Here is a 26,930-nt window from a genome sequence, read left to right on the forward strand (position 1 = left end):
TTATAATTATATTAATACTAATAATGTATTATAAAATTAATTGTAGAGATGATATAATATGAGGAATAGATGAAGTTAAACAAATTCATGAAACTTATGTATCATTATGTATAAAGAGAAACCTTCTATAAAACATAATATTTAGATAGAATATACTTAACAAATTTAGTATACAAATGTGAATTATTCTAATAGAGTTTGATTAAAAGCGATTTAAAAAAAAAAGTAAAACAAAAAACTATTTTTAAATCTTTAAAATTTATTACATATAAATTTTGTACAAATATTAATTTTCTATTCTTACGTGTCATAGCAGTACTTCTCAAAGTGTGAGAAAAATATTTTCTTGGATAAAAGGGCCAGCCAAGTGGAAAAATTTGTTGAAGCTTTGTATTATAACGTACGATAAAAGATACATCCGTTTAGTTATCATATATTGTACATTCTTTTGTATTTTCCAATACTTTTTTATAACGTTGAACTAAATCGCTAATAGATTTTCTTCTGTTCGTCGTATCTTTAACATTATTGACAGACATATCTTTAGTATTGGTCGCATTATCTTTTTCAGTTTCATTATTTGATTCGTAACGATCGTTATGTAAATTGTTAGACTCTTTGAAAATACATTGAGATTTTAATTGACTGATTGTATTAAATTTATCAGGTGTCATTACTTCTCTGAGATCGAAGAAATTCTTTGTTATACTTCTCAGATTAAATTGCGATATGTTGGGCGCTTCTTCTATACTTGTTAAAGTAGTAGAATTAGCTTTTATAGAATCTGGTATTGAACTTATACTACAGTTGCCTATGCACACACAAACATACAAATAAAATATTGATTAATTATAATATTAATTAATCAGATTTAATTATAAAAATTTTTCTTACCTTTTTCACCGGTCTTTTTTGCATACGATACAAATAAACGTGAATATTTTCCTGTGCGTTTGACAGACGAAGAATTCGTTTTGGGCAGATGCGAATAAGTTTGTAAAATTTTATCGCTATTATTTAACGACAAAGTATCATCAAAGTTAGTACGTGCTACTAACAAGTTAGTTCTTAATTGGGAAACAGGTACATTGGTGATGCCATGTCTTTTGTATCTGGAAAATAATGATTTGTGTGCACCTTCTACCGGTGTAACCATTAATCTTTTTAATACATCGTTTTCCTCTTCGCAACAATTGGTATTAATTTTGATAGGTGGAGACGAACAAAATATATTATTTTCAAATGCCGAAATATTTTCTTGAAACGTTTCGTTAATTTTCTTCTGATTGAAATGTAACTTTAAATTAGTCGAAATACTTTCTATAGACGTCGTTAAACTTTGAAACGATTTTATTCCAGATGTAATATCTTCTTGGCTTGCTTCTATTTGCAAAAGGCACTTTGATAAATCTTTTAATTCATTTTTCTTTAAACATTGATACACTTGACACAATAAGAAATTCAGTAGTGCAAGAAAATTGTGTAATACCAATTTTTCGTCAATATATAAGTTATGTAGAAGATACTGAAATAAGTTTGATTAATCAGAACATAATCGTCTAGAAGATTTATTCTATTTTTTTAATTATATTTTTATACATTACTTGTATATTCGTCGACAACGGAAGAAGAGAAATCGTAGAGGAATGTACTTTTCCAAGTTGATGCGCGTCTAATATTTCTGTACCATTAATTATACTCGAAATCATATTGGTGATTTTATTGCTAAGAATTTGTACTTCCTTGAAAAACTTATTTTTTTTTCTTATATACGATAAATTTTCCTTTATATGTTGTTTCCATACTACAAATAATATTATAATTAAATTATGCTCATCGTTTCTCAGTACTACGTATATCTTAAGTAAATATACGTACATTCTATAATTTCTGTATTTTCTATATTCGTTAGGCACTTTTTAATGCTCGAATCAACCGGAGCCTTAGACGCCAAATTTAACACTGATTGTTTAACTTCGAAAATGTCTTGCTTTACGTTAGACCATGCTTCTTTTTCTTCCCTAAAAATACAAATGCAACAAATAAAACAATATTCCGATTTAAATTAACTATTGGAATAATTTTGTTTTTTAAGAAATATCAATTACGTCATATTAATTTTAAATGTTTCCTTCATTTTGGTCATATTTCTGTGGTGAGACATGATATTAGAAATAGTATCTTTATTTATTTCCTGGAGAGTTGTTTTCACCAATTCGTTTGTAGAACCCAAGCGTGGTGCATAAAAAACATTTGGGTCAACTGCGAATCAACAAAATTTATTAGAGAGTTAGTTATACAAATAAAACATTAATTTTTCTTACGAAACGTATGCTTCTAATGAATATAATTACAATTTTTTAAAAATATATATAAAAATCTGTTTTTACACTTGCAAACATTTCTTGTAAAAATTAAATATCAAGAAAAACACAAATAAATACTTACAATTCCTTTTAATGTAAGTTCTTAAGGCTACTGTAGAAAGTTTCCACATAATAATATTAAACTTCTGTCCATGAGCGCGAACCAAAAAAGATGTAAGAATAGGAGGAAAATTGATATCAGAATTTTCTTTTGCTATTACATTTAAATAATCTTTAACATTGTTACGATATTTCACTTCTGTTTTCTTGCATGTTACCGGCCACTGAATGGATTTTTTAAAATACTCTGCATCATATATTGTTAGTAAATATTGTGAAACATGCATAAATCCAATTGTATTGGGTTTGTTAAACATTCCCTAAAAACGACAAAAGATAAAATAATTTGCTAAACATTCATTATCATATTAATATAAATTAAATGACTAATAAATAAAATTAAATTATAAAATGTACCTCTTTGAAATGTAATTTAAATTCATCACTTGTTGGAATTACTTCCGTTAAAAGAAGTACATTGCGATAAAAATACGTGTTTACAGCCATTGTTTATGATTTTTTAAACAAAATGAACAAACAATAGTTTTACAATGTGTAATATATTTAATAATTAAGTACTGTGCTTAATTATTATTTATTAAACTTATCATATACACATACACCGCTATTTAATAACCTAATTTGAATAACGTTTAAACCACTTTGAAATTTCAAAACATAAGCATCGGTAATACAACTACAAGATAAGAAACCGGATAAATTTTTTTATTTTCTATCAATAAGAAAATCCAATCTTTTATATTTAAATTATTTATTTTTTAATTTTTTTATATTTTTATTAACAAATACACCTGATATACTTTTGCTAAAAATTATTTAAGACAGCGTTACCATCGCAAATCGTATCAGGCACAATTCTTACTTAATTTTCATGAATAAGGTGTCATTTGAAAGGTGACAGTTAAAATATTTCATCTTATGTTAGTTTTCAAATTTTTAAACAAAATTTTAATTCTACGATTAATACATTAGAAACATTGTTAATTTTTTAAATAATTTTGTTCATAGAAATATGATATAATCCAAGAAAAAACTACATAATTATTGATTTGACGCCATTAAAAAATATTTGTCTATACTAACACAATGAAATTCATGCTGTGTGTAATTCCAAAAAGATTTGTTTTCTTTTTGTAAATAAGTTTACAAAGATATAAAAAAAAATAAAATTTATTATACTTGCAAACATTTTAATTTATAAAGAAAAATAGTAAATATATCATGAAAATATACATAATTTATATACGACAATTCTACCAAATAGATCTGTACTTTCATTAAATATTATTTTAAATGTTTTTCCTGTAGTCGGATTTTTTAATACAAAATGTTGCCTTGCATTAATGTCATTTGGATAAAAATATTCCTGAAAAATGGTGCTTTCATTATCATCATCAATGTTAATGAGACAAACTTTCCCAGCGAAGCCGCCTTGAAATTGAATCTCAAATCCAGATATAGTATTTGTTTTTTCAAAAGTAATCTTTATCCATTGTGGCAAGCCCTGCAACATGTATATAACAATATTGTATTGAACATATATCTTTAATATGCCTTTAAATTCTACAATTTCATTATATTATATTTATTAATCTAAATCAGGAAGATGGCAAATAAGTGGCATGTGTGCCAAGTTTGGCATGAGAAGATATTTTTAATGGTGCATGTACATATACGAAACTTAACTCCACATTCGATTGAATTTCATAGCTAGACTATGAGAAAAGAAATTAAATTTTATTATAGTATAGATTAAATACAATAATAATTAATATTTATTATACATACTTATCTGTATACACTTTACATAGGTATTAGCACGGATAAAAGATCACTATAAAGTTTATTATTTTTTAACATGCAGACCAAACCCTATTTGCCATCCTTGATCTAAAGATTAAATAATTAGTTACTTACAGCATCAGAATACCAACACGTGTCAGAATATTCATCGAACATACGATGTTTTCCATAATTTCTTGAATCTTTATTCATTACCGTACTAACTCTGATTAAAATAAATGTTTTCTTTTTAACAATAATACATTAATACAGTACAATATATTTTAAAGAGATAATTAATAAAAATATATACATATGTAAATTATAATGTATATATAAAAAGCAAAAGAAATATCATTAAAGAAAAAAAATGTTTGATTAGATAAAAGAATAATTTAAAGTAAAAAACTAACCTACATTCGAATTTGCATTCCTCTAATATATTGCTCATTATTATTGTGTTTAATTGTATATTCAATATAAATATTTATGATTATTAATATTTTTATAGGCTAGAATAATCTAAAGAATAACAATATTTTATCCGTTGATTTTAGGTATAACGAATAATTATAAAATAAATAATTATAATATTAATTTGGAAAGTTTAATTATTTTATAGATATATATATACGTAAAATTGATAAATTTTCTTTTCTTTTTTAAAATTGCGTACAAGAACCACCATCGTAAGATACAAACCCAACAAATATTACATTCGCGTATACGTTCACAAAATTTGAAATTTTAACGAAATAAAGAATTTTTGAAATTATATAATTATTATTAAAACTATACAATTATTCTATTAGAAATAAACAAAGTAAAAAATTTAAAAACTAAAATTATTAATTCATACAATTAATGAAATTGTACATCACAATTTGGACTTGTTTGATATTTGCATTAAGTACATCATGCAATTGTTCGTATATATTATTAATTAAAAACAAAATTAACAATGCAAATAATAAAACAAAAGACAAAGAGAAAAATGTATTAAAAGAAACGTGGGTCTATTAATTATAAATGAAAAAACATACAATAAGTAAATATATCGAATATAGCAATAACTGTTAAATGTTTCATTTTAAACAATTTATTATTTGTTCCTCATTATTACATTTGAATTGAGATAGACATTATTTAAATTTGTTAAGAATTTTTGAATAAAAACAAACAAATATTTTATTTAATTATTAAAATAATAATAAAAATATAAGAAGTGTATCACGTTATCGAGTTTCCTAGTAAAACAGAGGCTTGCGATTGGTCGTTAATTGAAATAATAAAATTCAACCAATCACATTTGTTCGAAACTTAAGTGAAATAAATTTCGGTATGTCGTCGAATATACGAACTATTGTTTGATTTTAAGAACAAAAATGTATAAACAGTACAAGCTAGTCGATTCGCATCAAGTACTGTGATATATCTAAGGCATCAATGGCTTGGATTTGTTGTGCATGTTCTTTGTAATAATTTTGAGGATAAAGGATTCAGAGTTTAGATTCTTGATAAAGATTTTTTTCACATTGCTACATATATACTACGTCATAATGGCTGAAAGCCGTGAGGTGATTTTAGCTGATTTTCAGGTAATCTATTTTCAACAAAATAAATATATTAAAGTTTAAGATGTAGTAAAAAATTATTATGATTTAAGGTTATGGTTGCATTACTGAATGACATTGGCAATAGTTGAATGTAAAGACATTTCGAACAAAGACTTTTTTTTTTTATATGTTATTTATATTTTATTTAAACTACATTGGTAATAATAATAATGATATTAATAATAATTAATCATTGCCAATTTTTCTCCATTAATTGGTCTTTTTTTTTGTTTCGTTATTGTGAATATAATTTGTAATTAATTAATATTTTTTTTTGTAATAAGCAGTGTTGCTTTTTGTTTCTAGAAAAATCAGATTCAATTTTTTTCTATTTTATATAAGAATTAAATAAAGTTATAAATTAAATCATAATTTTGTTAATTTAATTTTTTGCTACAACTTTAATTACATTTTTTTTGTATAGGCTTGTACAGGAATTGATGATGTTGGTGAAGCAATTCTATATTTGGAAGAAACAAACTGGGATTTATTGGTAAATATACATAGAAAATTCTCATGATTGAATGCGTTATTATTAAGATATAATTATAATCATATGCAAATATATATTTTGATAATGCAGGCAGCGGTAAATCAAGCAATGCCACGGGGTACTCAACAACTTCCATTTGATATGGGTCCTGAAGTAGAAATGATAGAAGAAATAGGAAGTATACCACATTCGTCTATAATAACACAAACAAGTTCTATCAAAAATGCTGATTCTGCTAAACCAGAAATAATAGAAGATGTTAAACCTGGAACGAGTCAATCAAAAGTTGCTAAAATGCTTACATTCCGTATTAATTATTTAAGGAAGATATATAAAATAGATATATCTGAATTATCTACTGTAGGTAAGTGTTTAATAATAAAAAAAAAGACCTTTTTTCTTCTTTTTTATTTTGTTTTTAAAAACCTATTTTAATATGTCATATTAACACGTGATATAAAATTTTAAATGATATTGGTAATATCTAAGAGATAAAAATAAATATTAGGTGATCTTAAGCAATCTATATGGGAACAAACAAATGTTACGCCGTGTCAGCAACAGATACGTGGATGGAAGAAGGAACCCCACACGAATGGTATCATTCTTCAAAAGTTAGAATTACCAATAGAAAATACGTTGTATCTGACATCTTTATCGAAAAACTGGGATTTAGCGGACGAAATGTATGTAGTTATAAATTATTTATTTATATATATATACATAAATCAATTTTTCTTTATCGTACTTATTGAAAAATGTTTATTATGTTTTGAAGTGTATGTTTGTCGGATCGTATCACATTAACTTATACTCTAAACATCAAAGATGAAATACACAATAAATCATACAAATTAAAATTTCCTGGAACACATACAATATTGGATGTCAAAACAAGTGTATATTCATTGATTGACGTGCCCGTTCGACATCAACAATGGAAAGGCTGGCCCACATCATTGAAAGATGATAATGTAATGTTGGCGCAAAGTGGCATAATTTATCCAGAACATGATTTATCAGTTAGTAAGCTTCCTTCTAAAGAAGAGAAAAAGGTACTTTTCAAATTATTCATATTTCATATTATATTTTTTTTATATTATTCTACAATAGAGTATTTGCAATTATAAGATGCATTATACAATTGTAATTATTAATGAAAGAAATTATAGATTTAAGCTCGTTAAATTGAATAATTAAATTTAATATAATTTAAAGAAATATAACATACAAATTAAAGATTAAACTGTAAAGTGGATAATGGAATATAAATTATTCAAATTATTCAAATTATTGATTTAGCAAACTTTCTTTTCTTTATTTTTCTTTATTTCTAAGTTTTTAGAATGAGCAACAAAAAGTTTTGGATTAAAATAATATATTTCATGATTTTAGGATGTTGTAGAATTAATTGACAGTGATAGTTCTATAGATGAACCGGAAGACGTAGAAGAATTTGATGTTCCTGAATCATTTAATGTTGAGGATGATATTTTTATAGATAATATCACGTCTACCAAGATACAACGTCTTAGTAAGTATATTAAAAGAAATTAATTAATGAAAAAATATAATATTATTCATTTAACATATTGTTGCTTTAATCTTCTATTTAAATTTTTTATTTGGCAGTGCCGGAAAATGTAGAAGATGAAATAGTGGGTACGTTACACTTTGCAGAACAATACGAAAAGCGGTATGGTCGTAATCATCCAGAATTTTTTACTGGCACATTCGAAGACGCTATAAAAGAGTCATGTTTAAAGCCTGCGAAGGAGGTTTGTTTAATACATAAATATTTTAATATTAATTTCAACATTACAAATTTTAAATAACCATTAGAAAATAAAATCAATGTTAATTGTGTTTTAGAGGAAATTATTAGCCGTATATTTACATCACGATAACAGTGTCCTAGCAAATGTATTTTGCACAGAATTACTAGGCTTTGAAACGGTGCTTCAATTACTTTCTGCAAATTTTATTGTTTGGGGTTGGGATATCACGTATGAATCTAACAAACAAAAGTATATATAAATAATATTCTCTATCTGTTGCGTACATTTAATCCCAATGAGATTATTTTTATTAAATATTACATTTTGATTCATAGATTTTTGACATCAGTTAATCAAACACTTGGATCTGTTGCTGCATTAACTGTTAGAAATATTGACGTTGACACTTTACCAGCTCTTATGATAATAATGAGATCTAGGTCGAATACTGAAATATTTACCATTGTACATGGTAATGTGGGAGTTAATGAATTACTTACTAATTTAATTCAAGCAGTTGATGTTTTTCAGGTAAATATTAGTTATCTACTTGTATCTAAATGATCGTATAACAAAAGAAAATTTCTAAATAGAAATATTAATATATTATTGGGTATATAGGAACAAAGGCGTACAGATATTGGAGTAGAAGAAGAAAGACAAGCTAGAGAAAAAGTCAAACAAGAACAGGATAAAGCTTATCAAGAGAGTTTGGCTGCGGATAGGTAAATAGAATAATTAATCGTATTCATTTCTTCAAATGTACTTTTTATTTATATATATTTTCATAGAGCAAAAGAAGAAGCTAAACAAATGCAAGAAGAAATTGAAAAAAGACGAAAGGAACAAGCAGAAAATGAGAGGCTAGCTGTAGAAGCAAGGAAGGAAGCTCATAGACAGGCAATAGAATCTAGTTTACCTCCCGAACCTCAACAAAGTACAGGCGATGGTGTTCTTAAAGTAAGAGTACGACTTCCAGCTGGCAAATTTCTTGAACGTAGATTTCAGCCAGACACGCCACTTCAAACACTCCTTAATTTTTTAATCGTCGAAGGTTATCCCACGGAAGAATATAAAGTTCTTTCTAGTTGGCCCCGAAGGGATGTAAGTAGATCATGTAAGCAATTTAAGTTCTTATCTTATAGTTACCTTTTTTTTTACTGATTGATTAATCTCCAAAGTGTGTTGGGTTTTAATATCATCTCCCGTGTATATTAATTCTTTTTTTTTTTGCTTTTTTTTTTTTTAATAATAATGTTTGGCATAAGCATTTAATCGTATTACAAGAATTACAAACCTAATATTGTCAATTACAGTTAACATCAATGGATTCTAAAATGACATTAATGGAACTAAAGTTCTGTCCACAAGAAACAGTAATATTAGAGGAACGATAAATTATTTGTTATAATTAAATTAAAAGTGTAGATGTTAAACATCAAAAAAATATTCTTAAATTGTATTTATTTAAATTTTTTTTTTTTTTTTCTATATAGACAAATATTAACAGGTGTAATTTGATTTTGTAAAAACTCATTATTATTCTTTCATACATGTGCATTGTATGTTTTAACTATCCACTAAATAATAAATTACATTTTGAACAATTCTCGAAAATTTCATTCTTATTATTATTATTAAAAAATAAGTCGAAAAATGAAGTATAATAATACAAATTTGTTAGTCTTGCATATATTTTAATTACAAGTACAAAGATGCAGCAAAAACAATGTCTCTTTTCATGAGTTTAATTGCTTCGCTAAATTTATTTTCTAAATCTGTATTACCAATATTTTTAGCAGCTTGACATAATTGTCTAAGAACTTCTTCTAAACGTCGCATACATCTTATTATCGATCCTACAATATATGAACGATTATAATTTATTATCGATCTTTTAACGATAATAAAAAAATATATACAGTGGGGGTAATCGATTAACGAACATAATGTATTTAAAGACAATATTGCTAGCCAAGTTGTTTCTTAATTGATTACTCACTGTATATATATAATTTTATTGATTATCATCCATACCTTCAAATATATCTGTCATTTTGCATATCTGTAAGAAACTTGCACCCTTACACCAAGCATAAACAACATCCATCAGGTATGGTTTAAATCCTTCGACATACGCATCTTCGTCTAATTCCAAATTAGCTTCAGTTGAAACTTTAGCTATCCTTCGTGCTAAGTCTTGCATTTGTCTAAGTGGTCCACTTAATTCTTCCGTACTTCTAGGCATCTCATTAGATTTATCATCACACACAAAACAACTGATTAATGCTACCATTTGTGGTATACTTAATGCATTAAATAAACCATTAAAAATCATTTCGGTCATTAGCAATTCATCGGCACCGTTTAATTCACAAGCAACCCTGCCTTTTAATTCTATTACATCAGCCGCTGTACAATAGCCCATTCTTCGAAGTACACGTTTTCTACACTTCAACTCGTCCATTTGTAGTATCGATTTAGCCTGTTTTAATTCTGTTTTAGCTCGTTTTAATTGTTTACCTAATTCTTCTTTATGTAAAAATTGTTCATACAATGTACACACATTAGAATCCTGTATTACAAAAATGAAGTTAAAGAAATTTAATACAAATGTTGAGTTAATTCGATATTCATTATTAATAAAATTTATAAAAATATCAACACTTACATTAATAGTATATTCATATTTTGGGGGGAGAAAAGAAGAAAAAGATATTAAATGATTTAATTTTACCTTGTGCAAAGGATGTTCATATAGTCTTTTTTCCAGAATTTCAATTCTTTTAACAATGTCTTTAAAACTCTGATCCTCAATGTGCATATCAGCTATGGGATGCAATAATGGTGGTCCATCCGGGAATCGTTTTTTCACTTCGTCAATAGTTCTCAGTACGCTTTTTCTATTTGCATTGGGCCTTAAATCATTTGGATGATATAACCTAAGGGAACTGATTTGAGTAATTAACGTATGTAAAACAGGAACAACTTCCATATCACCTTCCTCTTCATCTTGACAAGGCATTGGACATCCTTCACTTGATTTTTTAGATACATGAAGTAAAATATCAACGATCAAGGTGGTATTTTCTTTTACTGGATTTTTAGGAATCTTTTTACTGAAATTTACTACAATACCCCAATCAAATGTTTCTTTTCCATTTTTCACCTAAAATTAATAATAATTTAAGATATTTACAAATGATTTTACATTCTATTAAAAGACGTACTTTTACCAATCTACCAGGTTGCAAAAATGGAAGTAAATACTCAGGTTTTGTTATAAATGATCTAAATTCAGTATTTAATCGGTCTAATTGCTCGCGAATATCATGATACGACGATATCTCATCATAATTTTCGATATTTATTTCATTGTAAGTGGTTTCTAGCTTTTTTACATCTGCAAAAATTGTAATAAAATAAATAAAGTATATATTATGTTTAATGCTAAATATATAATGATACTTTATGTAAAATACAAACGAATACATACTGTTGTACAAATATGGTATACACGCTTGATTTTGAAATTGATAAAAACTTCTCTCTAACATATATTCCGGATTAATTTCTTCTACTCTTAGAAGATTAAGTACCATGTTATATGTTAAATGAAAAGCAGAATTAATTGGATCAGCTTTTCCTTGTACGATTTCTTTACCAACAGCCGGACTAACTTGTTCGTCGATCATTAAAATAACTATTCCTTTCTCATCCAAGCCTCGTCTTCCAGCACGTCCGGACATCTGTATATATTCACCTGACGTTATCCAACGGAAATTTTTTCCATCAAATTTACGAGGCGCTGTAAACAAGACCGTTCTCGCAGGCATGTTTAATCCCATTGCAAAAGTTTCCGTAGCAAATAATGCTTTGATTAATCCTTCGCCGAATAAAATTTCCACGGTTTCTTTTAAAATGGGCAAAAGACCGCCATGGTGAATACCAATGCCACGTTTTAAAAGAGGAAGTACATTTTCAACTTGCGGTAATCTTCTATCTTCTTCGCTTAATACGTCCATAGCATTGTTAAAAACTTCATCAACCAATTTTTTTTCATCCATTGTATTTAAATCTAATTGCGCCATTTGCATGGCATACACTTCACAATCTTTTTTAGAAAAACTGAAGATTATAACTGGAGCGAAATTTCTTTCCATAATCATCTTGACCATTTTAAAGATATTTGTTTGACCATCGTTGGTAACTCGAAGACCACCTTTACGACCTTTCGTATCGCCTTTAGCCGAATCTCCGTGCTGAAGACACGCCATGGCTCTATTGAAATTTTCCTCTTTAAATTGTCCGTTTTCATCTACAACCTATTGTTATATACAAAAAACGAAGTTATAACATATTTTATATGCGTTTTACTTTATTACTAGCAATAAACATAAAGTCTACGTACCAAATGAATACCATCTCCACCAACTGGAAATATATAATGTTGTAACGGCGTTGGTCGATAATCCGTATAAACAACATGACAAGGTTGTTTATGTAAATGAGCAACCCATTCAACGAATTGACGTGCATTCGGTATAGTAGCAGAGAGGAATACATAATGTACATTATCAGGTAAAAGAATTAAAGTTTCTTCCCAAACTACACCTCTTTCCTTATCGCGCATATAATGAATTTCATCGAATATTACCCAACCAACTTCTCGCATAACCTAAAGATAATAGTTTGATGTTAAAATTAGTATAATATATATTATACAATAAGGATGATTAATTCAGTTAAACCTCAGAACCCCTATAAAGCATATTTCTTAAAATTTCTGTGGTCATAATAAGAACACTAGCTGTTGGATTAATTGTAACATCTCCTGTTACTAGTCCTACGTCCTTAAATTCTTCATAAAATTCTCTGTATTTTTGATTACTCAAAGCTTTTATGGGAGTCGTGTATATAACTCTTTGTTTGTTCTTTAAAGAACAGGCTATGGCATATCTATTAAAGGAAATTATCTGTAGTAATTATGTAGTTAATTGGCAAAACATATTAGAAAAATAAAAATTTATATATATATAAATATGCATACTCAGCAACAACAGTTTTTCCTGCTGATGTATGAGCAGAAACAAGAACGGATTGATTATTTTCTATGCACAGTATTGCTTCCTTTTGAAATGGATCCAAAACAAATTTATATTCCTTAGCTGGTTTTGTTTGTTTAGTTTCTAATTTTGTATATTCATGATCAGGTGGTACAGCTACTTCATGAGTACATGATTCTATTGCTTCCATGGTATAAATTTTTATACGTGACGACAATTCATCAATGCTATATTAAATAATATAAATTAATAAGAGTTTCTCTCTCTTTTTAAAGCTTAAAGCTTTTAAGTAAATATATAAAAAGGAAGAAAAAAAGAAAATATATAAAACCGTTTACATACTTGATATCGTCTAAGATAGAATCAGTTTTTAATCTTTTCACCACTTGCTGCTCCTCATGGTCATTTTCAAGATCACATTTTGATTTTTTATCAATATTAATATTCCTATTTAGAAAAATTTTCAAATGAATATTAAGTTAAATGTAAAATTATAGGCTCTAGTCAGAAAATTGTTTATACTCTTACTTTGAGTATGATGATTTTTGATCATCATCTTTCGTTGATTTGGGTATTATTTCAACGATATCATTAGGCTCTTCAAAAACATCAAATAAATCAGTGGTAAATTCCGCCATTGATAATGATTTTGATATTTCTTTAGCATAAATATGTAAAGAATAAAAAAAAATAAATATCGAATACCACACGTGTGATGCATAAACATGAACGTATAGGACCGATTAATGAGTTTAGAAAATCATAACTAGTGTGCTGCCAACTTTACCGTATTATAGGATCCCTAACATTAGTCCTTAATAGTAATAATGCAACGATCAACAAATGCCATCTATCGATATCATTACGAGTGATAATCGACTTACGACTGTTGGCAACATGTCTTAGAATTTACGTTTAGATAGGTGCAACGCGCAAAAATAATGGAATATAATAGTTGAGTGTAGTAAAAAGTGTAAAGTAGCAAGGAAAATTAAATGAAGTGCAATATTACCTAAAATCTCGTGACGCATCTCTTTCCCGCAAAGTATTTTTTGTTATATATATATATATATATATGTTTAGTTTCACTTTACAGAATTATAGATTGTTGATTGGTTCATCTTTGAACATATACAAGACAATAGACTAATCAGTATCCAGTACAATTTGGGACAAACTCTATAAATCCATCAGTTTGAATTTTAAGGCGAGTTCACGTAGAAATATGATATATATATATATACATATATATAATCTATATACTAACCTTACCAACTGAGAATAACTCGGTAATTTCCCGAATCGATATTTCGTAGAAACCAATTCTATGTTGAGATATTGCGCAGTCTTATATGTCCAACACGCCATATTGGATGTGAAGTTACTTTGAGTAAACGTTAATATACTTTGTAATTTGAAACATATTGGTTTAATTAAATAATATAAAGTAAGTTTAATATTCCATATCAATAATGGGTAAGAAGAAAGGTACGTAATTTTTCATTAATTTCATATTTAGTTTCATTATTTTTAATCGGATATTTAGTTTCATATAAATATTTTTTAGAAGATTATTCAATTTGAATTATTTTGTAGGGAAAAAGATTTTAAAACAAGATCCAGATATTGTTGGATTATCTAATACTTCACGACAGGAACAAGAACCAAAATCCTTACCGAAGCAACGAGCTTCATCACAAGGTCCATTGAGGTCACAAGCCTCATCAACATCACATGCTCCATCGACTTCACATGCCCCATCGACTTCACATGCCCCATCGACTTCACATGCCCCATCGACGTCATATGCCCCATCGACATCACAAGCCCCAGTGACATCACAAGCCCCAGTGACAATACCAACATCAACGTTACAAGGCGCATGGTTGATGCGAGCATCAAAATTACAAGCTTCATCGACGTTAGAAGCCACACCAAAGCCGCAACCATCATCGATGCCACAACCTTTATCGATGCCACAACCTTCATCGATGCCACAACCTTCATCGATGCCCCAAGCCTCATCTAAGCCACATGAGGAATTGCCTATTCAATGGGGTCAAGGTCGAGGTCGAGGTCGAGGTAGAGGTCGAGGTCGAGATCGAGGTCAAAGTCAAAGTCAAAGTCAGGATCGAGGGTTTAATCAAAATCAAGGTGAAGTTAAAAAAGTAGCATGGGGTAGAAATATACAGCAACAACAGCAGCAACAACAACAACAACAACAACAACAACTTCCAATGGTATATTCCTTTAATATTTTATTAATCCTTCTATCCCCCCAAGGAGGAAGTATATTATACGTAATAGTGTAGATAATATTAAATTTACATTATTTTTGTTACACAAAAATATATAAATATTTTTTAGGCTAGAGACCCAGAGGTGGATTCGCCTTCATCATCAAGAGATTATAAGTCATTTTCATCAATAAAAAAACCACTACAATCATTATCATCACCATCAACACTGTCATCACCGTCATCATCATCATTACCTTCATTGACACCACCATCAATATCATCAACACCAATGAAAGAACCATTGAAACTACCATCAACACCAATGAAAGAACCATTGAAACTACCATCAACANCATCAACACCAATGAAAGAACCATTGAAACTACCATCAACACCAATGAAAGAACCATTGAAACTACCATCAACATCATCAACACTAATGAAAGAACCATTGAAATCACCGTCACCAATGTCACACTCTCAATTGCAAGAAAAATCAGCACAGTCTGTAACTGGTAAACTAGCTTATAATTTACCTAAAAGAAAGCAGGAAATATGTGGAACTCTTGGCAGATCTATAATGGTTGAAGTCAATGTGATGTCATTCGAGTTCCGGAAATTTGAAACAAATATTACTCAATACGATGTAAATATTAACCCTGACAAGCCCAAATCTTTCATGAGACGTGTTTTCGAACAATTCAGACAAACACATTTCCCGTTTCGATATCCTGCATTTGATGGGAATAAGATTGCTTATAGTGCACATGATTTGCCTTTTGGAGAACAAGTAAGTATATAAAATGAAATGTAAAAAATGATTAAATCAATCCTCTACAAATATTTTTGTTTAATTTAGATAAACGGAACTGTTGAAATTGAAGATAATGGCAGGAATAGAGCATTTACAATTGAAATATCAAAGACTGCAAATCTAGATCTTTCATTCTTAAAAAGAGTTAGACCTGGTTTTGGTGATTCATTGAACGTTCAAGCCGGAATACAAGCGCTTGATGTCATCTTACGCCATGGACCTTTGACATATAACTTTCCAGTAGGCAAAACAAATATTTTTTTTGATCTTATGTATTTTATAGAATTGGGAATACTTCCCAATTCTTTGAAACATTACACGTGAGCCTTACTGGTTCTGATATATGTAGCTTATTCATTTGTCTTTCTCCAAGTGTTCTTTTTTATTATTTATTAATACATTTTTCTTTTTTTCTGAACGATCTTATTTTACCAAATTTTTCCGTTACTTTATCGACTGTGCATATGTTGTTCTTTCTTAGAGCATATGTTAATAATGTAAATCCCATCACATTATGTATTTTTCATTTTCTTCTTTTCTATTATCTCTTCAAAATAGATTATTGTTCTTACAATTCGTACGTATTTTAACAGGTTGGAAGATCAATATTTTGGAAACCAAGGGCCAGAACAGATTATTTGACGGAAGGCATGGAATTATGGACAGGTCAATTTCAATCTGCTATTCTAGGATGGAAACCTCTTTTGAATGTAGATGGTAAAGTATAATATATATTAGTTTTTTGTTGAAAAAGATTTTCAAAATTAGTATACATAACAAATGTTTTATGTGATTATTTAGTTGCACATAAGGGATTCCCAATTTCTCAAAACGTCATTAATGCGATAAAGGAATTTTGTCAAGTCAGAGGTGGAAATATTTCTTCAATGGATATAAAACGCAACCAAATCCAAATAAATAAATTCTTAACTGGATTAAAAGTTCATTATGAGATACCAAATGTGCCGACATCTAAGAGAACACATATTTCACGTGGTTTAATAAACGAATCTCCGAGGACTTGTAAATTTAAACGTTCTGATGGAGTTGTTTGTACCGTCGAGAATTATTTCAAATATGAAAAGAGATATATTGTACAATATCCTGATTGGCCTTGCTTATGGATAGGTTCAACAGATAAAAAGATATATGTACCTCCAGAGGTATATTTAATGTCTTTTATTAATATATAAGTTTGTTTAAAAAGTAATTTCATTTATCGCACAGTGATTCCATTAGTCATGTTTACAGATACCTAATCTTGCTCTAAACCTTAAAATCACTTGACATTTTAGAAAAAAACACCTCCAAAAAAATGTTTTGGATTATAAATATGACAAACTTGTCTCTTATTTTCCTTTGAAAAAATGAAATTACGTTTGAACGACCTAACAGAAACAATATATTCATTATTAAATTTAAAGACAAATAATATTAAATGAAATTAAGAATGAAACAATCATATGTTTTAAAATTTTTTAGCTCTGTGTTATATTGCCTGGACAAGTAAGCAGAAAAAAATTATCTGATAGACAAACGGCCGAAATGATAAAAAAAGCGGCCAGTAATACTGAAGTCCGCAAAAGAAAGATAATGGATGGTGTAAGTATTTTATTTGCATATGTGTTATATATACAAATATATTTATATATATATTAAATATATGTATCTTATTTTATAACATAATAATAATTGCAGTTTGAAGCTTTGGAAATGAATGATCATCCAACTCTAAGAAACGAGTTCAAGCTTTCAATAAACCCACAATTTGAAAAGGTACCAGCTAGAGTATTACCTCCTCCTCAATTGTTGTATAATAAAACTGTTACTACACATGTGAGTAAGGGAATTTGGAGGGCTACCAAAATGTATACAGCAATACAATTACACAGTGATCAATGGGCAGTTTTAAATTTACATGCAAGGTCTATAATATACGCTGACATTAATAACTTTATTCAAGAGTTGATGACCATTTGTAAGTACATATCAATATTTATAGTTATTTAACAATCTTAACACTTTGAAAGTGTTGATTAAATGTAAGAGTATTAAATGAAAATGAAATTCTGCAATAATTTTGTTTTCTTTTGTAAATTAGACTTTATGCAAGTTTTCGTATCGTCCGTTTAATCAATTTTTCTTTATTTATCACTTCTTTCTTTGCCATAAAAAAAAACATGTTTTAATATTATATTTTCTATTTCAGCAAAAGCGCATGGCTTGGACATAAAGAAGACTAATAATATTAAAGATATTCATTATGATAATGAACGGGACATTATAGAATATTTTCAAAATTTAAGCGCAGCTGATATAAAACTTGTTATAGTTATTATACCAGACTTTAATGACGTATATTGTAAAGAATTTATTTAATTTACAAAAAATTATTCATTCGTTCGATTTATTAAAAGATATTTTATAATTGTATATTATTTATCTTAAAGGTAAGGTGAAGCAAATTACGGAATTAAAAACAAATGTACTCACACAATGTCTTAAATCTGGAACTGTTAAGTATAAATGTAATAGCGCAACCATATCAAACATCGTTTTGAAAATTAATTCTAAACTTAATGGTACAAATCATATTATTGCGAGGCACCGCAGGTATAGCATTTTATATTAATAATAAAATTATACTTCTCGTATATTTTCTAGAGTATATATTATAATATATTGTGTTCGGGATTGTATCTATAACCATTTTTCTTTATGCAGCCCTAATGTTTTGGACGGTAATACTATTGTGATTGGTGCCGATGTAACACATCCATCTCCAGATGCTATAAACATACCTTCTATAGCCGCAGTAAATATTACTTATATAAATCTCTTTAAAATTTTAGTAAAAATATTTTATTACACGTAATACATTTTATTATAATAAAGGTTACAGCAAGTTGTGATACAGAAGGTTTTAAATATTCAATTGAAGTTCGCTTGCAACCACCAAGACAGGAAATGATTACTGATCTTGCGGATATTCTCAAAAAATTATTAAAGAATTTTTATGATACTACAAAACAGAAACCATTAAAAATTATCGTTTATCGGTACGTAAGTTTATTAAAAAATAATATTGACTTAATATAGAATTTATCAAATTAATTTATTAAACTTTATCTAACTCGTTATAGTGTTATATTAAGAAACGTTTTCATTTATTAATTGTATATAGCGATGGTGTAAGTGATGGACAGATTGCTCATGTGTTGGAAATTGAATTACCAGCTTTTCAAAAAGCATTTAAATTAGTCTTTCCCCAAGAAAAGTGTGGACCAAAAATTACTTTTCTTGTGGTACAAAAAAGACATCATATACGATTTTTTCCTACGTCGCGATCAGAATCAGATGATAGAAATGTTAACGTTAGGGCTGGTACAATTGTGGACACACATATTACACATCCCACTGATATTGATTTTTATCTCGTATCTCATGCAAGCATTCAGGTAAATTATCCAATACAATATAAATCTCTAATGCGATTCTTCTTTTACATAAGTATTATATATTATTTTATATATAAGGGGACTGCACGACCTACCAAATATAAGTGCGTATACAATGAAATAGATATGACTGAGAATCAAATAGAAGAACTTACATATCATTTATGTCATATGTTTGCACGTTGTACAAGAGCGGTTAGTTATCCGGCACCAACATATTATGCCCATTTAGCAGCATTTCGCGCTAGGGCCCTTATACAAAAGTAAGTAATATAATGATATATAATAAAACTTATTTTTTTTAAAAATGATTCAATGCTTAATTTGATTTTGTAGCGTTCACATTCAATTAGAGCAATTGCCGCGCGAGCAAAGGAAAATAGAAATATTAATAAAAAGTAAAGCTCCGATGTTTTTCGTTTAGTTTATATCAGTATCTAAAGAGGGTAAGAGAGAATTATTTTGCTTATTACTGCAAATTCTAATGGTGTGGGAATTATTATTTCTCAATAATATTATATCTTTTTTTATATTATATTATAACTTTCATTGAAATATATAGTCGACTATTTTACCAAATAAGGATAAAATTTAAAGCATATATATATATATATATGTATATATATATATATATATATAACAAAAAAAATATATATAAAAAAAAAAAATAAATAAATAAATAAATTAAAGCATATATAATATTAACACATTTTGTGCGGATCACAGCGCGTGACCTTTTTTTTTTTCTTTTTGATACACTTAGAATATAGAAATTTGTTGAAGTTTAAAGGAAAATGCGCAATTTTCAGAATGAAACGTAATTTATTTTTAAATAAATTTTTTATTGAATTTGATGATTAAATCGTGTCTTATGCAAAAGATATTAATAACTTTCTTGCACATAATGTGTTAAAATAAAACTATATCTTATGAAAATATATTATATCTTGTTAATTGTAATATGTACCCTTATGAATTAAAAATTAGTTATGTAACACGGGTTATAAATGTGTTATTCATATTATTAAAAACAAAACAACAAAAATATATCCCAATTCTTCAATTATATTATTAACACATAAGGTCATATTTTTATTAATTTTATCTACGACAATAATATTTAAATTTCAAAAAAAATTAAAAACCTTTGATAAATAATATCTAATTTCTATATGTTATTACAACATTTGTAGATATGCCAAAATTCGCGGTACTTAGTTACATCAACGATAAATTGTTTTCTGTTACGCGCATGCGCGTGTTGTATGCGTTTAAAGGAGATTACGTATGCAGATAACCTCCTTAAAATTAAAAATATATAACAGTGAAAAAAGAAGATTTTGTACATTGTGATCTTGCTTGGCGTTATGGTTTATCAACACTGTTTATCTTCTTAATGCATAGGTAAATATATCTTAATTTTGTTGTTTTTCTTTTTTATTAAATAAATGATTGGCTTCTTTCTTTTCTTTTTTTTTTTCTAAATTAATCCATTTGCAAATCAAATTTTTCTAAAAATTTATTTTCTCAAGCCATTGTAATAAAAATAAAATCCGGTGTAAAGTCATTGTTTCGAAACTGTATACAGCAATAATAATTATGGCAATCTGTAGAATTGATTAATTTTAACTGAATGATTAATAACATCCATTGAGAATGTTTGTGATTTTAAGGATCAGCCAAAATATTTCTTATAGTAGAGAATTCAATTTTTATAAGAAAAACTCCTTCAATATAGGATACTTTGAAAAGTATTATTTGTGTGGTAGTAATAAAGCATGTTTTGTTTGAAGTAACAGGATCATACACTTTTTTTTGGAGTTATGTAGATGCTTGCAACGTAATTCCTGAATATTATTTTCATTCGATTTTTATCCATATTACTTTTGAACAAAATCTTCCAAAAAATATTTGCGATTATAATCATGCTACGATATTATTTAGATATTTATTACCCTTATTGGCGCGGTGAATTTGATTCGCAAAGGGGAGTGCTCATTTGGGGTGTTTAAAAAAAAAAAAAAGCCTCTCCGATGGTAAAATTCATTTCAAATTATTTAGATACTGCGCAATAGGGGCAGGGGGGGGGAATCGTCAATGTTTCTGATCTAGTGTTAGTGTATATATAAGAAGGATTTCAAGGGGTGAAAGAGGGAGAGGGGAGGGGGGTTATTATTACTTCATTCATGGAACTCGCCGATTCAATGGTATTTCAAGGACGTGTAGGGTGACCCGTTAGTCCCTTCCTGTGGGAAAAGGTTTAAACTTGGTCATACCTTCACCCCCCCCCCTTTATACTTTCTTACACACATGAACAATAACAATGGATGGAAAGATGGTATTTATTTTTCTTTTTTTTTTGTTATACGTAATATACATGCATAACATAAAGAATTTCTTTGTTTCTTGATTTTGATTCAATCAATTTTATTTTATCCCCTAGGATAATGCGTAGAAACATTTCTTGAAGCGTATTATTAAAACTTATAAACGAATCGCGAGGATAAAATAATGAAAAATTTAACGATTTCAAGATATCCAAAAAAAAAAAAAATAAATAAAAAATAAACCTAAAAGATAAAATATGCATTTTATATATATATATATATACTGGTATTATTTATTTAATTACACGTATGTATGTAACGAATCTTCAGCTGTGCCCATCACTCGCACACATTCATCCCGTTGTTTACATTTTCGTATAATAAAAATATATATATATATAATCAACACATACATAATTTATATATATATATATATATATATATATATATATATTCTGAATCGTATTAAAGGATTCAACTGCGACGCAGATAGTGGATAATTATATCGTAAAACTCTCTTTTCAACGTTCCTTCCGTTTCATATTATTTAGGCGAATTTACATAATCGCACTTAACCACCCACCACTAAAGTCCATTTCATTTCATTTAAAACGCTACAACTTAAAAAAATAAAAAAAAAAAAAACGCGATTTGTAAGTTTCACCTGCTGCGTTATAATACTGGTTGTTAATTCCTGTTTGGGTCTCCTTCTCCTAACAGTTTCTACGCCTTATTCGTAGGGGGGTTTTTTTTCACGTGACCGAAGCCTTCTATTGATTCCTTCGTAGAAGAGGGTGCATGCGCACCCTCGTCGATTATCACTTTCATCCCTCTCTCTCTCTCTCTCTCTCTCTCTCTCTCTCTCTACTCGTTCACATATATTAAACACATATGCACCCCCTCTTTCCCCCATCCCTTTCTTTACCCCTTACCCCTTGCCCCATTTGGTTCTCGCAAATACGAAGAGGGGGTTGAAACACGCTAAGGCGCTGACTTTGGTCAGCAGAACGTGCTGGGTGTCCAGTAGAAATCCTCCTAGTGGTGGGAGCTTTTAAAGGGAGAAGGGGGTTGGAAGAAGAATGGAGGGGAAAACGGTGGTTCGTAGTGGAGAAATCCGACAGTGTCACTTCCGTGGTTGTTCCGTACGATACGTTGATTATTATTTATCCAACGTTCTCGTCTAAAACTCTCGTCATGATTAAATCGTCGCTTTGTTAAGGTACAATTTTATATATATATATGTATAGATATAGATATAGATATATATTATAAATATATCATCTGATTTCGCATTACCTAATAATATACTTTTGTCGATTATTTATTTGTTAACTTCATTATTTCTTTTTTTTATAAATCTTCTACGTTCGTTCGTTCGTTCTCCGTCTCCTTCTCCGTTTTCTCATCTTCTTTTCTCTTTCCCTACGTATATCGATCGTGTCTTTTCTATTTGACGTGTGGATGGTGATAACCAGATGATGATATCTGGAATATAAGAGGAAGAATAAAAAGAAGGTACTCGTGAAAGTTAATTAAGTTTAAAAGAATACTTTTCTTTCCGGTTATTATTATTTTATTTTATTTTATTGAAATACGATTGGTAAGAGATCAAAAGAAATGTTATTGATCTAGCGTGGAAAAATTACGTTTGATTTTTAATTTGTAAAATATTATTTTACATGTGAGCTTTTAACATTAATAATATATATTTCCATTGAATTTTTGTTTCTACTTACGTTTCACGTAATTTATTGTGTTCTTTTTTTTTTTTTCTTCAAAACAATTAACGTCCATTAATTTTTAATAAATAACATCGTAATAAATATAATATACCGTTAAATCATATAACGTTAACTTTTAATATGTTACTCTACATTCTACGCGACTAAAAAACTGTTATTCCTTTCTTCGTCGTTATACCTTCTACGCGGGAAATTATCGATCGTTCATTCTCATGGTTGCCGGTATACGCGCGATTATGTTTCCACTCGATGCACACCTATAGATCCTCCCATGATCGTTGTGTTGCATCGGGTCAGCGTTCTCCGATATATGTATATATATATATGCTTACTTACTTATTTTACATACTATTTTTTCCTTCCATTTTATTAACGCATAATACGCATCAACGATTTATTTGTAAATGAAATAATACACTCACCCCCTTCCAGCCCCCAACCTCCTTCTTTCCTCCATCAAAACCCCTCCCTACTTTTCTATATACCACCATTCCACAAACCCTATCCCTGTTCAATTACCTACATTTCATTTAATGCATCGAATAATGTGCATAAATCTAATATGCATTACTTACAAAGTGACATATACATATATCCGAGAAAAAGGTACGTTAATCTATTATAAGATTTATATACAGATACAAAACGTTTAGATCTTTTTTTTTACGTTCTAATCAATTGTAACCCCACGAGGGTGAGGGTGATGGTAGTGGTAGTGGTGGTAGTGGTGGTGGTGGTGGTTGTTGTTTGTAACCATTTACGTGGAAAATTAAATCATTTCTTTTTTTTTCTACATAGTAGAAAGAGTTTTTGTTTTTTTGCAATAGTTGTTGACATTGTTTAAAGAAATTCTGATCGTGAACAACGATTCGTTTTGCATCCCTCCCCGAGAAACTTCTCGAACAGCTTTGCAACGTGCGCGCTTGTTGCTAGGTGGCAGCGACGACTATTCCAGAGAGAAAGAGAGAGAGAGAGAGAGGGTTGATATCGTTAGATTCCAAATGTTAACCACCCTCCTCCTTCCTTTCAATCATTTGCTTGTTTTCTTTTTTTTTATCTTTCTCATTTACATTGAAATACGTAGTAATAACGCGGCAGGGTAACTTTTATTTCAACTTTTTTTCCCTTACGTTTTATTAAACTTTCATTGTTTTATGAAACCAACAACAGAATATAATATATTGTTTGTTTGTTTTTCTCTTTTTTTTTTTTTTCTTTTGGTGCATAATATTTAATGATATAGTTCAAGTTTTATGTTGTAACTCCCCTTCTGCACCCGATCAATCGAGATCAAGTCTCCAATTGATTGAAAAATTTGTCAAAGTCAAACGAAAAGTTACATATTCAAAAGAAATTCAATATAATTAATATAATTATATCGGATTCTCGATAATTATTTGCTAATGAATAAATCGATAATTGAAAACAATAAAAAAAAGATAGAAGTTAACGTGGAATAAATGTATACTTGTATTATTAGTTTTTTGTTTTTTTTTATATAAAATTCGTGGACAAAATTTATTAGATTTTAGATTATCATCGTAATGGGAAGGGGGAGAAAAAAAGCTCTGTAATTTTCGTTCGTTACTCGAATCGATTAACTTTGTTATTTTTGTTTTGTTATTTTGTTCTTTTTTAAAGTACACACGAAATATTTTTCTCGTGATTTGTCTTCATTTTAATAAGTACGAGTTGTTGACGCACGTAAGACTCTATACGAGAGGCTAACGATCGAACTTTTCCCAAAATAACATTGAATGCAACGGTAAGGATCTATTTTTGAGATGTTATAAACGTAGGAAACACATCACTGTTATCTTCAACGTATAGTTGCCGTGATTTCCAAATTTAAATCAAACTTACACACGAATATACTTATTACGCATGCATGTATATATAAAACCATAGAAGAAGTTTACCAATTTAAAGGGGAATAAAAAAAAAGAAAAAATTACACTCGAATATATATTTTGCAAAATTTCAACGAGTTATACAATTTTAATACGATATCGAATTTATTTAACTCGAAGAATTCTTATCTCTGATTAAACAATCATCCCTCTCCCCACCCCACACAAACCTTCCCCTTTTCGTCCCCTACATCGTTAATGAACAAAGTTTAATGAGTTTACAAAATGTACGAGATACACTTGGATTATCTTTTGATATTGTTTTACTAATATTTAAAAAAGAAAAAAAAAAAAAAGAGAAAACTTTTCGAAAGGTTTAATAAATATTAAATACTCGATAAATATTTGTGTAAACATTTATCGATAATTATTTGGTCAAATGAATGATAAGTTTATGCGAATATTATTTAATTGTACGATGAGAATAATAAAGATAATATATTGCATAAGGATTATAAATTAGAATTACATATATTAAAATGAATATTAATATTTCAATATAAATAGTAATAAATCATTTTTTCTATTAACAATATTATAATATTATATTATTTGCATTCTAATCGTGAATTAATAATTAATCGGTTTATAATATATTGTCATTAATATACAATGTGTCGTATTTTTTATTTTAAGTATCAATTAACAACAAAAACACATTTGTTAAAAATATTGAACACCCCCTCCCTCCCGTTCCCCAATAAATAACAATTAATATTAAAATAATAAATATGATAAATATATTATTGTGATATTACATTTATCGGGGGATGAATGAAATGAAACGAATCAAAACGAAAGGAATGAATGAATAAATGCTAATAAATATTCTTCTACTTTTTTTTAGGGTGGAATCGTAGTAAAGGTCGAAGAAAAAAGGGCCTGGACCATGTCAGGGCGAGGGGCGGAGTGGTGACCTAAAACTCATCCCTCTGCGTCGAGACCATCGATGCTTACGCTACGGCTGGTGTCGACTCATTTCTTGAAGCAGCCATAGGCAGTGCCCTTTGCCTAAGAGAAAGGGCTCTAAATGCGATGTGCCGTGATAGAGACATGAACTCAGAGCTAATCGAGTCATACGAACTCTTGTTAACGTCGTCTTCTTGCTTCTACTCTCGTTGAATGTCGCGTCGTAATAATCATAATAATAATAATAATAATAATAAACAAAAAGAAAACGAAACAGAACAGAAATTAAAAAACATTTTTTTAAAAACTACGAAAAATAAAATTTATATATATATATATATATGATAT

At 28.5% G+C, this 26,930-nt stretch overlaps 5 protein-coding genes and 1 long non-coding RNA gene across 8 annotated transcripts; 3 read left to right on the forward strand and 3 right to left on the reverse strand.

Moving 5' to 3' along the window:
- Positions 1 to 239: 239 nt before the first annotated feature.
- Positions 240 to 3,332, reverse strand: LOC106793301. Its single transcript, XM_014760109.1, has 7 exons — positions 2,844 to 3,332; positions 2,449 to 2,746; positions 2,109 to 2,262; positions 1,879 to 2,021; positions 1,605 to 1,804; positions 895 to 1,525; positions 240 to 811 (listed from the first exon to the last, which is right to left on the reverse strand). Exons 1-7 carry the CDS (start codon positions 2,931 to 2,933, stop codon positions 423 to 425), a joined length of 1,905 nt encoding a protein of 634 aa, XP_014615595.1. The 5' UTR covers positions 2,934 to 3,332; the 3' UTR covers positions 240 to 422.
- A 269-nt stretch (positions 3,333 to 3,601) lies between these two features.
- Positions 3,602 to 4,747, reverse strand: LOC106793169 (nuclear receptor 2C2-associated protein). Of its 2 annotated transcripts, none has more exons than XM_014759859.1 (3): positions 4,643 to 4,747; positions 4,365 to 4,455; positions 3,602 to 3,951 (listed from the first exon to the last, which is right to left on the reverse strand). In XM_014759859.1, exons 1-3 carry the CDS (start codon positions 4,678 to 4,680, stop codon positions 3,667 to 3,669), a joined length of 414 nt encoding a protein of 137 aa, XP_014615345.1. In that variant the 5' UTR covers positions 4,681 to 4,747; the 3' UTR covers positions 3,602 to 3,666. The 2 variants fall into 2 exon arrangements, with proteins under 2 accessions (XP_014615345.1, XP_014615346.1); XM_014759860.1 differs by having other exon boundaries at positions 4,647 to 4,721.
- Positions 4,748 to 5,542: 795 nt separating this feature from the next.
- On the forward strand, positions 5,543 to 9,588 carry LOC106793264 (FAS-associated factor 1). Of its 2 annotated transcripts, none has more exons than XM_014760064.1 (12): positions 5,543 to 5,827; positions 6,270 to 6,338; positions 6,429 to 6,702; positions 6,847 to 7,024; positions 7,117 to 7,393; positions 7,734 to 7,872; positions 7,971 to 8,116; positions 8,211 to 8,365; positions 8,452 to 8,647; positions 8,738 to 8,841; positions 8,908 to 9,220; positions 9,433 to 9,588. In XM_014760064.1, exons 1-12 carry the CDS (start codon positions 5,696 to 5,698, stop codon positions 9,511 to 9,513), a joined length of 2,064 nt encoding a protein of 687 aa, XP_014615550.1. In that variant the 5' UTR covers positions 5,543 to 5,695; the 3' UTR covers positions 9,514 to 9,588. The 2 variants fall into 2 exon arrangements, with proteins under 2 accessions (XP_014615550.1, XP_014615551.1); XM_014760065.1 differs by having other exon boundaries at positions 8,908 to 9,233; positions 9,433 to 9,546.
- LOC106793263 (superkiller viralicidic activity 2-like 2) lies at positions 9,589 to 13,944 on the reverse strand. The gene is made up of 10 exons (XM_014760063.1): positions 13,711 to 13,944; positions 13,525 to 13,629; positions 13,167 to 13,409; positions 12,868 to 13,075; positions 12,528 to 12,794; positions 11,613 to 12,441; positions 11,347 to 11,519; positions 10,854 to 11,285; positions 10,154 to 10,691; positions 9,589 to 9,975 (listed from the first exon to the last, which is right to left on the reverse strand). The coding sequence occupies exons 1-10, from the start codon at positions 13,818 to 13,820 to the stop codon at positions 9,818 to 9,820; spliced, it is 3,063 nt and encodes a 1,020-aa protein (XP_014615549.1). The 5' UTR covers positions 13,821 to 13,944; the 3' UTR covers positions 9,589 to 9,817.
- Positions 13,945 to 14,499: 555 nt separating this feature from the next.
- LOC106793265 (protein argonaute-2) lies at positions 14,500 to 20,300 on the forward strand. Its single transcript, XM_014760066.1, has 16 exons — positions 14,500 to 14,670; positions 14,779 to 15,422; positions 15,550 to 15,733; positions 15,776 to 16,212; positions 16,282 to 16,476; positions 16,830 to 16,953; positions 17,038 to 17,399; positions 17,719 to 17,838; positions 17,935 to 18,214; positions 18,446 to 18,598; positions 18,687 to 18,849; positions 18,961 to 19,051; positions 19,132 to 19,295; positions 19,421 to 19,694; positions 19,773 to 19,957; positions 20,031 to 20,300. Exons 1-16 carry the CDS (start codon positions 14,655 to 14,657, stop codon positions 20,116 to 20,118), a joined length of 3,480 nt encoding a protein of 1,159 aa, XP_014615552.1. The 5' UTR covers positions 14,500 to 14,654; the 3' UTR covers positions 20,119 to 20,300.
- A 2,153-nt stretch (positions 20,301 to 22,453) lies between these two features.
- On the forward strand, positions 22,454 to 26,839 carry LOC106793298. The gene is made up of 2 exons (XR_001382400.1): positions 22,454 to 23,240; positions 26,521 to 26,839. It is a non-coding gene; the product is annotated as an uncharacterized LOC106793298 (long non-coding RNA).
- The last annotated feature ends 91 nt before the right edge of the window (positions 26,840 to 26,930 follow it).

This window comes from Polistes canadensis, unplaced genomic scaffold (genome assembly GCF_001313835.1).
Source record: "Polistes canadensis isolate GaletaPanama2010 unplaced genomic scaffold, ASM131383v1 scaffold_12, whole genome shotgun sequence".
In the NCBI taxonomy this organism is placed as follows: Eukaryota; Metazoa; Arthropoda; class Insecta; order Hymenoptera; family Vespidae; genus Polistes; species Polistes canadensis.